The sequence below is a fragment of the Daucus carota genome, chromosome 2, assembly GCF_001625215.2.
Source record: "Daucus carota subsp. sativus chromosome 2, DH1 v3.0, whole genome shotgun sequence".
In the NCBI taxonomy this organism is placed as follows: Eukaryota; Viridiplantae; Streptophyta; class Magnoliopsida; order Apiales; family Apiaceae; genus Daucus; species Daucus carota.
The window spans coordinates 49,875,448-49,887,997 of record NC_030382.2 but is presented as its reverse complement, the minus strand read 5'-3'; the positions used below and the strand labels follow the sequence as shown (position 1 = coordinate 49,887,997).

Below are 12,550 nucleotides of genomic sequence, written 5' to 3'. Positions count from 1 at the left end.
ATTAATTTTTAATTTAATGTTGAGTGTTTGCTGTCATTCTTATTTGCGGAGACCGAGTTGCAGTTCAACGATATTTGATTTTTTGCAATTATTTCTTCATCGGAAGTTTCCTTTCTAATTTATTTGTAATTTGTTGAAATTTTGTTTTTAATTATTATGTGCCTCATGTCCAAATAAGAATTGAAAATTATGGTGATACTCCCTCCGTCCTTAAAAGTGTGCACGTAATTTAAAATGTAAAAAAAAACATTTTTTTATATATTATTTTTCTGAATAAAAATATAGAGTTAAACTTTTATTGGGAAGTGGAAATTTTAGAAAATAATATATAAAAATATGTTTTTTTATCTTAAATTACTTGGCAAAAGGTCAAAACGGGAGTAAATCGTTTGCTCTTTGTGTGATACGGATCTTGTATATATCAAATTATATAATACAGTAAATTGTTAAAGGGTTTACTTTTTCCAACTAACTCTTATTGAAAAGGATTGATAATTACAATTTACAAAGCAGTTTAGTTACGGATCTTGTATATATCAATTTATATAATACAGTAAATTGTTAAAGGATTTACTTTTTCCAACTAACTCTTATTGAAAAGGATTGATAATTACAATTTACAAAGCAGTTTAGTTAAACAAGTGGATAGGCTGAACTCCACTTTAAGAAGTTGCTTTAAATTCAAGTCAAGCGGAAAGTGAAGCTTACCTTAAATCAGATTTATCATTAACTGATTTGAATTTTACATGCTAGTATTATTTTTAATTTCATAATATAGTCCTAAATTTTTTTAATATATATCCTGGATTAAATTCAAATTCTGCAAGCTCCTAACTACTATACACGAAAAGAGTTTAAGTTTATCCAAACTCCTTTTATTTTAAATGATGTAAAGGAGCAATAAATGTTGTGAATCCTGTGAATTGTATTTGTGATGCAACCAAGAGGATAAGTGCTGCTAGTAAGATAAACATGTGTATATATGCAATAGTTACATCCAGTTGGGTCCCGCGGGCTACGTCGTCCGTTGACCGTTAGCAAAAACTAGTCATTTTAATTTTTGTACGTGAGTAAAATATGTTACGAAAATTTTAACAAAATTAAAAATGATTAGTATTTTTCGTTCGAGTAATTATTTTTAAAAAATAACATGTTTGTATAAAAGTGATTGATATCTTAAGTTAAATGATTTAATTTTATATTCATAAATCAAAACACATATAGTTATAAATTATTTATATTTGAAAAAATATAAGATATATAATTATTTCTAAATTGATACTAACTCAAAATAATTTATATATGTCATCAATAAAATGCTAAAATAAGATTTATTTTTTTAAGGTAATAAGTTGGTCCGGATTTTGTACCAAATATAACATATGTTTTCCGTACAAGAAAATTTAATTTTGGATCAATTCAGGGCCTCAGGCAGCTATAAAGATTTGTGTATCTTTTTTATCTGGCAACTAAATCATATCATAGTTTCAGAGAAGAACCAAAATATTACACATTTTTTGAAAAATGAGTATCACATATGTAAGAATTAGAATTCTTGAAACGAGTATATCATACTTTCTTGCTTGTAGCGCATATTTTGCATTTGTTTGTACTATCTTGACCGAATTGCTCTTTCTGATCCCATCAGATTATTTTCTTCCTTGGGGGATTACTTAAAAGGAGTCCTGAATTTTTTCGCTTATGAGTAAAATAACAAGTTAAGTATACACAAATGATGAAGCAACAAGGTAAAGAGGAGTTTTCTTATGGACTGTAATGCCCACAGCCTCTTCCATATCGATATCTTCAGCATTCATTCCACCAGGCAGTTCCCAATCAAAGCTAAACAAAAGATTAGCAAGTGCAAGCTCTATTATTAGCAACGCGAAATTAGTACCTGGACAGCCCCTCCGGCCTGACCAAAATGGTAACAACTCAAAGTGCTGGCCTCTGAAATCAACCGAACTATTCAAGAATCTCTCTGGTTTGAACTCCTCTGGATCATCCCACAGTTCGGGATCCGTAGATATTGCAGCAGCGTTAATGAACACCCTTGTTTTAGCTGGAATTTCATAACCACCAATAGTGCATTTTTCTGTAGTTTCCCGGGGGACTAGTAATGGGGCTGGCGGGTGGAGTCTTAAGGCCTCTTTTACAAGCATCCTTAGATACTTGAGTTTTGGAAGATCGCTTTCTTGTACAAATACTCTGTTTTGCTCGACAACACCTCTCACTTCTTCTTGTGCTTTTCTCATTACTGATGGATTTTTCATAAGTTCTGACATTATCCATTCTAATGTTGCAGAAGAAGTATCTGTTCCCACTATAAATATGTCCTGTATTGAATTTATGAACAAAACTTATAAGCAATTAAGAAATTACCCTATGCGAAAATTCTAATATTTCAAGTCGAATCTTGAAAAACTCTGACATGTTAAAATTCATGAAGATAAATTTGAATTTTTTTCAAAAGCGGATCATAAGACTTGTTAAAAGATATGAACAATGTATCTAGAGGATCTAAGAAATTTACCAGTAAAACAGCTCTCATCTGATCATCAGTGAGTCGAATTTCTTGATTTCGGTATGTCTGAACATGAAGCAATACATCAATAAAATCTTCAGGCTTATCAGGTCCAGACCCCCTCGGGGTCTCCCGGTGCTCCTGGATTGCCTTGCCAATAAAACTATCCAATTTACTAAAATTCTTTTCCACTCTTGCCTCAACTCCGTTCAGCTTGTTATACCAACCCATCCATGGAAGATAATCGGCAATATTTACCATACCTAATAGATCCTGTGCTTCATGAAGGATTTCCCCAAACTCACTCTTCACTTTCTCTTCGCGATAACTATTGCCCTTCATACTAAATACAACTCTAAGAATAACATTATTAGCTAGCAAAAGCATGAGTGCACTCAGATTAACCTGATCAGAAGATTCTGCGATGGCTTTAATCATAAGAGCAACTTCTTGTCCCCGGACAGCTTCAAAAGATTGAACTCTCTTTGGATTCAACAGCTCTACAAGTGCTATTTTCTTAATTTTCCTCCAGTACTCTCCATAGGGAGCAAAAGTTATGGTTGAGCCCTTGTAGCCTAACTTATTTGCAGCAAACATAGCCGGGCGGCTAGAGAAAACCAGGTCACTCGTCTTGAAAATTTCTTTGGCTATTGCTGCTGATGAGACTAGAAGAGTTGGAACAGAGCCGAGCTGTAGAAACATGAGAGGGCTATGTTTTTTTGAAAGACGTCGGAGTGATTGATGGGGGAATTGACCTAGCTGATGAAGATTTCCGATCACTGGAAGCTTTTTAGGCCCGGGAGGTAGTCTCCCTTGTTTCCGGTTCTTGTTCATGATAATAATAGGTAACATCATCAAAGGGATGACAACGGTCAGAAAGATTGTCAAGAAAATTGAAAAAATCATTGTGATTGTGTTTATTAGTCGATAATTTATCGATTTGCCTTGAAGATTTGCTTTGTTCTACATATATAGAAAAGCAAAAGCTATTGTCAAGAAAATTGGAAAAATCATTGTGATTGTGTTTATTAGTCGATAATTTATCGATTTGCCTTGAAGATTTGCTTTGTTCTACATATATAGAAAAGCAAAAGCTATTGTCAAGAAAATTGGAAAACTCATTGTGATTGTATTTATTAGTCGATAATTGATTGATTTGTTGTCAAGCATTGTTTTGTTCTACACATATACGCATGATACGGAGACATTCGTCCAAACCGTCTTTTAGCCGACCCGATCCACGGCGCCTGGGTGTGTGCTCAAGGCTCACAATAACAACATGCACACCCACATGTCTTAGTAGTTGTACGCTACTCTTACACATGATACTATATAAAGCACACAACCTCTCATTACCAATTCAATATGAGACAAACTCACATAACCGATTTTAAGCTACTAACTTAAACTCAATTTATTTATGGATTTCACTAACAAAATGTTTTAGATCCAAACATGAAAAGTTTAAGTTCTCATGATAAGGAACAACTTCCGCTCATTGAATTCTGGAAATGACATCAAGTACATAATATCATTGTGGTTCACACTTTCCATTTTCTAACATGGAGTGCTAACATATACAACTTGGACAAAACTTCTAATTACTACTTGTTGGGTTTTAGTTTCTATCTATGAGATTAAAAGCCCAATAGGATTACCCTTGTTTTGGCCCACAAGGAGATAAAAATAAAGGGAACCCTATATATAAATATAGGAGGATATTTGTGAAAATAAGCAAGAGAGAAAATAGGCAAAAGAGATATATTGTGTGAAAATTCGTAGGTAATTTTCTGGTTGCGCTGCCTGTCTTGTTTTTGCGTTTCCCGGAGTTCCAACGGTCGGATCGTCCTGAATTTCGGACAGCATCTTCCTAACACCGATATCTAAATTCTGAACGGTGGAGATCGGATTCGGAGGTGTATTTGAGGGGCTGGGCAGTAGCTAAAGAGCCGTGGAGAGGCTGAACCTAGCCGTGGGTCTTTGTTCTTTTGTTGCTTATTTGGTTCCATACTTCTTGACGAGTTATTCCAAGAGTGTGAAGGTGATTGTATTCCTCTAGTTTTATCTAGAGAAGAACTTGGTGTATTACCCATATAATTTATCATAGTGAATTGTTTGGGTGGACTACGGTCCCGTGGTTTTTACTCCTTTCATTGAGGGGGTTTTCCACGTATAATTCTTGGTGTCTTGTTTATTATTTATTGTTGCTTTACTTGTGTGTTTCATCGAAGGTTCATACAAGTAGGGATAAGTATTGTCCAACGAAGATTAATTCCGCACTTAGTTGTTGCCGTTGTGGTCACTTTTTCCCATCAGATTGGTATCAGAGCGAGGTTATTGTTTTTGAACTTGTTTGAACGATGGAAACGAATACGAGTAGAATGGTTAATTTGAATGGTTCTAATTATCATGTTTGGAAAGGGAAGATGGAGGATCTTCTTTATGTGAAGGAATATTATCTTCCCGTGTTTACTACGGAGAAGCCTGCAAATAAAACCGAGCAAGAATGGACTATTTTGCATCGACAGGTTTGTGGGTATATACGGCAATGGGTGGATGATAATGTTTTGAACCATATTAGTGGAGAGACACATGCGCGTACTTTGTGGAACAAGCTCGAGCAACTCTATGCTCGAAAGACGGGAAATAATAAGTTGTATTTGATTAAACAGTTGATGTCTCTGCGATATCAAGATGGCACTACAATTTCTGACCACTTGAATGCATTCCAAGGAATTATGAATCAGCTTGCTGGAATGGGTATCAAGTTTGAAGATGAGATACAGGGATTGTGTCTTTTGGGTACTTTACCAGATTCTTGGGAGACATTCAGGATGTCTTTGTCGAACTCAGCTCCGGATGGTATTATCAGTATGGAACTAGCTAAGAGCAGTATTCTGAATGAAGAGATGAGAAGAAAGTCACAGGGTTCCTCTTCACAGTCAGAAGTCCTAGTCACCGAAAGGAAGGGGAGAGCTCAAAGCAGAGGTCCAGCCAATAGAGGTAATCAACGGAGTAGTTCTAGAGGTAAGTATTCTAATGTTGAGTGCTATCATTGTGGTAAGAAGGGACATACGAAAAAGTTCTGCAGAAAGTTAAAGCGAGAAAATAAAAAGAGCTCAGACAACGATCAGACGAAAACTGACAGTAGTAATGATAATTCTGTGGTGATTGCTACTACTGATGAGCACCTGATCTGTTGTGATGGAGACATTGTTAACCTTGCACAAGATGATTTGAGTTGGGCTATTGATAGTGGTGCTTCGTGTCATGTTACGTCACGAAGGGACTTCTTTACATCTTATACTTCTGGTGATTTTGGAGATGTTAAAATGGGTAACAGTGGCATATCAAAAGTTGTTGGCGTCGGTGAGGTATGTCTGAAGTTTGACACGGGCATGGAGTTATTTCTTCATGATGTGAAGCATGTTCCAGATATGCGAATGAATTTAATTTCGACTGGCCTTCTTGATGATGAAGGGTATGTTAGCAGCTTTGGTAATGGTCAATGGAAGCTCACTCGGGGTTCCTTAATTGTTGCAAGAGGAAAGAGGTGTCCGAAATTATATATGACACAACCTAAAGTCTCTACCAGCATTGTTAACGCTGTGGAGAATGTTGATATGATCGATTTATGGCATAAGAGACTTGCTCATATGACTGAAAAAGGAATGAATATGCTGTCGAAGAAAAAGGTACTATCTGGTCTGACTGATATACATTTGAAAAGATGTTCTCACTGTGTTGCTGGCAAGCAAAATAGAGTTTCTTTTAAGAGTCGTCCTCCCTCTCGTAGAGAGCATATACTTGACTTGGTGCATTCCGATGTTTGTGGTCCCATGAAAACCCGAACCAATGGTGGTTCATTATATTTTGTTACATTCATCGATGATCATTCAAGGAAGTTGTGGGTTTATACCTTGAAGACTAAAGATCAAGTATTAGATGTGTTTAAGCATTTTCAGGCTTTAGTTGAGAGACAGACTGGGAAGAAACTGAAATGTATCCGGACAGATAATGGAGGGGAGTATACAGGTCCCTTTGATGTGTATTGCAGACAGCAGGGTATTCGGCATCAAAAAACTCCACCAAAGACACCTCAGCTTAATGGTTTGGCAGAGAGGATGAACAGAACACTAGTGGAGCGGGTCAGATGTTTACTTTCACATGCTGAGTTGCCGATGTCTTTCTGGGGTGAGGCACTGAATACTGCGGTAAATGTGTTAAATCTCTCACCTTGTGTTCCTTTACAGTTTGATATTCCAGATAGAGTTTGGAGTGGTAAAGATGTTTCTTATGATCACTTGCGTGTCTTTGGATGCAAGGCTTTTGTGCATATTCCCAAAGATGAAAGGTCTAAACTAGATGTGAAGACTAAAGAGTGTATATTCCTTGGTTATAGCCAAGATGAGTTCGGTTATAGGCTCTATGATCCAGTTTCAAAGAAGATCGTGAGAAGCCGAGATGTTATCTTTGTTGAAGATCAGAGTTTGAAAGATGTTGGAAAGGCAGAGTCAGTTCCTCAACATAATAATGATCTGGTTGATTTGGATCCAGTTCCTCCAAGACATGTGGACACGCAGGTTGGAGACGATGCTCATGATAATGACCAACATGACACTAATACTGATATTCCCGAAAATAGTGACATGGATGATGATGCCCATGAGGAGTCACCGGTACAAAATGTTCCACCATTCGTTCCACTCAGGCGGTCTAACAGAGATCGTCATCCTTCCAACAGGTATTCTGCTGATGAGTATGTTCTATTGACTGATAGTGGTGAACCTGAATCTTATGCAGAAGCTATAGAAGATGAGCACAAGAAGGAGTGGGTTTATGCCATGCAAGATGAGATGAAATCCTTGTATGAGAATAATACTTTTGAGTTGGTGAAGCTACCTAAGGGAAAACGAGCTTTGAAGAACAGGTGGGTTTACAGAGTGAAGCAAGATGAGCATACTTCACAACCACGGTACAAAGCTAGGTTGGTCGTCAAGGGATTCAGTCAGAAAAAGGGTATTGATTTTGATGAGATTTTTTCTCCCGTTGTTAAGATGACATCAATTCGTACGGTGCTTGGTTTAGCAGCTAGTCTTGATTTGGAGGTTGAACAAATGGATGTCAAGACAGCTTTTCTACATGGTGACTTGGACAAAGAAATCTATATGGAGCAGCCTGAAGGTTTTCAGGTTAAAGGTAAAGAGGGGTATGTTTGTAGACTTCTAAAAAGTCTATATGGTTTGAAGCAAGCACCAAGGCGATGGTATAAAAAGTTCGAGTCATTTATGAAGAAGCAAGGCTACCGTAAGACTATTTCTGACCATTGTGTTTTTGTTCAGAGATTTTCAGATGATGATTTTATCATATTATTGCTTTATGTGGATGACATGCTTATTGTTGGCAAAAATACTGAAAGAATTTCCCAACTGAAGCAACAGTTGAGTAAGTCCTTTGCCATGAAGGACTTGGGGCCAGCGAAACAGATTCTTGGCATTCGTATTCATCGAGATAGAGTGGCCAAGAAGTTGCATATATCACAAGAGCAATATATTGAGAAGGTGCTTTGCAGGTTCAACATGGATAAAGCTAAAGTTGTTAGTTCTCCTCTTACTACCAACTTTAAGTTAACTGAAAAGGATTCTCCTTCTACGAAGGAAGAAATTGCAGAGATGGATGGAGTTCCATATGCCTCAGCAGTAGGAAGTTTGATGTATGCTATGGTATCTACGAGACCTGATATAGCCTTTGCAGTTGGGGTTGTCAGTCGTTATCTTACAAATCCGGGTAAGAAGCATTGGGAAGCAGTTAAGTGGATTATGCGATATCTTCGAGGTACTTCCAAATTGGGTCTTACATTTGGGAATGATAAACCAGTGCTTATTGGATATACAGATTCTGACTTGGCAGGTGATAAGGATACATTGAAATCCACTTCTGGATATTTGATGACTTTTGCAGGGGGAGCAGTCTCATGGCAATCTAGGTTGCAAAAGGGTGTTTCACTTTCTACGGGGGAGGCAGAGTATGTAGCAACAACTGAAGCTTGTAAAGAGTTGTTGTGGTTAAAGCGGTTGATGCAGGAGCTTGGCTTCCCGCAACAACGCTATGTGGTTCTTTGTGATAATCAAGCAGCTATCGATATAGCTAAGCATCCAACATTTCATGCAAGGACGAAACATATCGATATGAGGTATCATTGGATTAGAGATGCTCTTGAAGAAGGGTTGTTTGAAGTGGAAAAGGTACACACCGATGATAATGGTTCTGATATGTTGACAAAGTCTTTAGCTAAAGGGAAGCTAAAGGTATGTTGTTCGATCGCCGGAATGGCGAACTCTTTCTCATAGTTAGAAAGGGGGAGATTTGTTGGGTTTTAGTTTCTATCTATGAGATTAAAAGCCCAATAGGATTACCCTTGTTTTGGCCCACAAGGAGATAAAAATAAAGGGAACCCTATATATAAATATAGGAGGATATTTGTGAAAATAAGCAAGAGAGAAAATAGGCAAAAGAGATATATTGTGTGAAAATTCGTAGGTAATTTTCTGGTTGCGCTGCCTGTCTTGTTTTTGCGTTTCCCGGAGTTCCAACGGTCGGATCGTCCTGAATTTCGGACAGCATCTTCCTAACACCGATATCTAAATTCTGAACGGTGGAGATCGGATTCGGAGGTGTATTTGAGGGGCTGGGCAGTAGCTAAAGAGCCGTGGAGAGGCTGAACCTAGCCGTGGGTCTTTGTTCTTTTGTTGCTTATTTGGTTCCATACTTCTTGACGAGTTATTCCAAGAGTGTGAAGGTGATTGTATTCCTCTAGTTTTATCTAGAGAAGAACTTGGTGTATTACCCATATAATTTATCATAGTGAATTGTTTGGGTGGACTACGGTCCCGTGGTTTTTACTCCTTTCATTGAGGGGGTTTTCCACGTATAATTCTTGGTGTCTTGTTTATTATTTATTGTTGCTTTACTTGTGTGTTTCATCGAAGGTTCATACAAGTAGGGATAAGTATTGTCCAACGAAGATTAATTCCGCACTTAGTTGTTGCCGTTGTGGTCACTTTTTCCCATCACTACTGCCAACATGTTTCTTGCTTGTATTGCATGTTTATAATAGCAATATGGTGTCATGTGTTGTAGGCCGGACATATCAAGCCACATTTTGAGGCTAAAAATTATGATTTGTTTGTTTTTATATTTTGAGCTCGAGTTTGAGCCTGATAGCGTTTGATTCAGTTTGATGCGATTACACCGCATGGTGGTCGGCTAAGCCTGTTCTTATATAAATGAAACCTGTTCTTTTCACTGAATCTTTATTACGAAAAAACAACCTTATACATGTAGGGGGGACGTAAGATCATGCAATCATAATTTGCCAGCAGCGTCAAATGCTACGCCTCACCTCTGAGTACAAGAACTAGTTAACTATATATGCACATACGGTGAAGCAACAAGGCAAAGAGGAGTCTTCTTATGGACTGCAATGCCGATAGTCTCTTCCATATCAATATCTTCAGCGTTCATTCCATCAGGCAGTCTCCAGTTAAAGCTAAACAACAGATTAGCGAGCACAAGCTCTATTATTAGCACTGCAAAATTGGTTCCTGGACAACTCCTCCGGCCTGCCCCAAATGGTATTAACTCAAAGTGCTGGCCTCTGAAATCAATGGAGCTATTCAAGAATCTCTCTGGTTTAAACTCTTCCGGGTCTTCCCACAGTTGGGGATCCATCGATATTGCGGTAGCATTAAAAAACACCCTTGTTTTGGCTGGAATTTCATAACCTCCAACAGTGCATGTTTCTGTAGTTTCTCGTGGGATTAGTAATGGGACTGGCTGCTGGAGTCTAAATGTCTCTTTAATAATCATCTTTAAGTAGTCAAGTTTTGGAAGATCGCTTTCTTCTACCATCCCTTTTCCCTGGACGAGACGCCTCACTTCTTCTTGTGCTTTACTCATTACTGTTGGATTTTTGATGAGTAGTGTCATTATCCATACTAATGTTGCTGAAGAAGTATCTGTTCCAGCTACAAACATGTCCTGTATTGGAGAGTCCAACGGTAAATCATTTATAAACACTTTAAAACTTAATTTGTTAAGGGAAGAAAACATAAAAAGTTTTAAGAGATGTTGGAAAGTTACCGTCAATACAGCTTTGATCTGATCATCAGTGAGTCCAGTATCTTGCTTTGGATCAGCCTGAATTCGGAGCAATACATCAACAAGATCTTCATGCTCATCAGGTCCGGACCTGTGTGGGCATTCGCGGTGCTTCTGGATTGCCCTGTCATAAAACCTGTCCAAATCTCTTAAATTCTTGTCCAATCTTGCATCAACACCGTTAAACTTGTTAAACCAACCCATCCAGGGAAAATAATCTGCAATATTCACCATGCCTAATAAATGTTGCGTTTCATGAAATATTTCATCAAACTCACTCTTAGCGTTGTTTTCACCATAATCACTTCCCTTCATACGAAATACCACCCTGAGCACAAAATTAGTCGCTTGCAAAAGCGTCAGCTCGCTCAAATTAATAGGATTAGGTGAAGAATCCGCGACTGATTTAATCATACTGGCCACTTCTTGTTCTCGAAGAGCTTTAAAAGACTGAACTCTCTTTGCACTTAATAGCTCTACAAGTGCAATCTTTCGTACTTGCCTCCAGTAGTCTCCATAGGGAGCAAAAGAAATAGTTGAGCACTTGTAACCCATCTTTTTCGCGGCATAGAGGGCAGGCCGGCCAGAAAAAACCGAGTCATGGGTCTTGAAAATTTCTCTGGCCATCGCGGCTGATGAGACCACAAGAGTTGGAACAGAGCCGAGCTGTAGAAACATGAGGGGGCCATGTTCTCTTGAAAGAAGTCGAAGTGATCGATGAGGAGCAAGTCCACCAAGCTGATGAAGATTGCCAATGAGTGGCAGCTTCTTAGGCCCCGGAGGCAGTCTGTTATGTTGATGTTTTTTGTTTGTGATAAGAATAATTAACAGTGGCATGGCAATGATAAGAAAGGCTATTAAGAGATTTGAGAAAATCATTGTGTGCGCGTGTTTTGTCTCGTCAGTGTCAAGAGTTTTGCTCTTCATTTATACAGGAAAACATACGGTAACGCATGGGGACACTGCGTGGATCTCGTGCAATTAAAATATCAGGTCTTGATCGAGGGTCGGCTGCCAAACGTTATAATTAGACCGAGTGCGCTGTCGCATTACACATGTTTGCAAGATTTAAAGTATTGCATTAGACAGCACCCCAAAGCATAATAATAGACTTAATCATTTTAAAAAATATATAAAAATTACCGATACTCTGAAAAAATATAAATCTTTAAATTTAATTTTTTATGTTGAAATATAATAATATATTATATTTTAAAAACATTTTACGAGTATAATGAATCATGTGTATGACTGCAAGTATTTCTTTGTTTTGAAAATTTCAAAATTAAAAATAAATAATTTTAATAAATGTAAAAGAGAAAATATTTTTTATAAAAATATAATGTAATTATAAATATTTTTATTTTAAATGAAAAATAAATAAATAAATAAATAAATTGGATGATATTGTATATATAAACAAATAATTAATATTTTCATAAATAATAAATAATATTTTATGAAATTTGTAATAAACAATTTGTTAAACAAGAGATGCGGGATCCAAAAACTAGAAGGCGGGTATTTAAATTATTTGAACAAGCATGCAAGTATATTTAGATAAAACGGGTCAATTTTTCCACTCTAAGAGCATATACAAGAGAGACACTTAGAATTGTTAGCTAAAGACTTATAATTTTGTTGAATATTAATGATGCAATGGTGATAACTATAATCATCATGCATATTTAAATTTTTATTTATTTAAATATAAAATTAAACAAAATTTGCTAATTTTGTTTTATATTAGAGAAAACAAAATAACATATAAATAAAGATATTTAATGATATATTATAACATTTTTATATTTATTTCAATATTATATCTCTTAGGTATAATATATAAGGGATGTTTGGCCTCTGTTT

At 36.9% G+C, this 12,550-nt stretch overlaps 2 protein-coding genes across 2 annotated transcripts; both read right to left on the bottom strand.

The window, feature by feature from the left end:
* Nucleotides 1-1,546: 1,546 nt before the first annotated feature.
* LOC108206765 (cytochrome P450 71A9) lies at nt 1,547-3,551 on the bottom strand. The gene is made up of 2 exons (XM_017377165.2): nt 2,534-3,551; nt 1,547-2,336 (listed from the first exon to the last, which is right to left on the bottom strand). The coding sequence occupies exons 1-2, from the start codon at nt 3,428-3,430 to the stop codon at nt 1,719-1,721; spliced, it is 1,515 nt and encodes a 504-aa protein (XP_017232654.1). The 5' UTR covers nt 3,431-3,551; the 3' UTR covers nt 1,547-1,718.
* A 6,237-nt stretch (nt 3,552-9,788) lies between these two features.
* LOC108206868 (cytochrome P450 71A9) lies at nt 9,789-11,626 on the bottom strand. Its single transcript, XM_017377294.2, has 2 exons — nt 10,667-11,626; nt 9,789-10,564 (listed from the first exon to the last, which is right to left on the bottom strand). Exons 1-2 carry the CDS (start codon nt 11,609-11,611, stop codon nt 9,950-9,952), a joined length of 1,560 nt encoding a protein of 519 aa, XP_017232783.1. The 5' UTR covers nt 11,612-11,626; the 3' UTR covers nt 9,789-9,949.
* Between the last annotated feature and the right edge of the window lie 924 nt (nt 11,627-12,550).

Excerpts from the sequence above, each read along its gene's own strand:
- LOC108206765 (XM_017377165.2), bottom strand. The coding sequence starts at position 3,430 with ATGATTTTTTCAATTTTCTTGACAATCTTTCTGACCGTTGTCATCCCT. Across the intron at positions 2,337-2,533 it reads AGATGAGAGCTGTTTTACTG|GACATATTTATAGTGGGAAC; the intron begins GTAAATTTCTTA and ends AATTCAATACAG.
- LOC108206868 (XM_017377294.2), bottom strand. The coding sequence starts at position 11,611 with ATGAAGAGCAAAACTCTTGACACTGACGAGACAAAACACGCGCACACA. Across the intron at positions 10,565-10,666 it reads AGATCAAAGCTGTATTGACG|GACATGTTTGTAGCTGGAAC; the intron begins GTAACTTTCCAA and ends TCTCCAATACAG.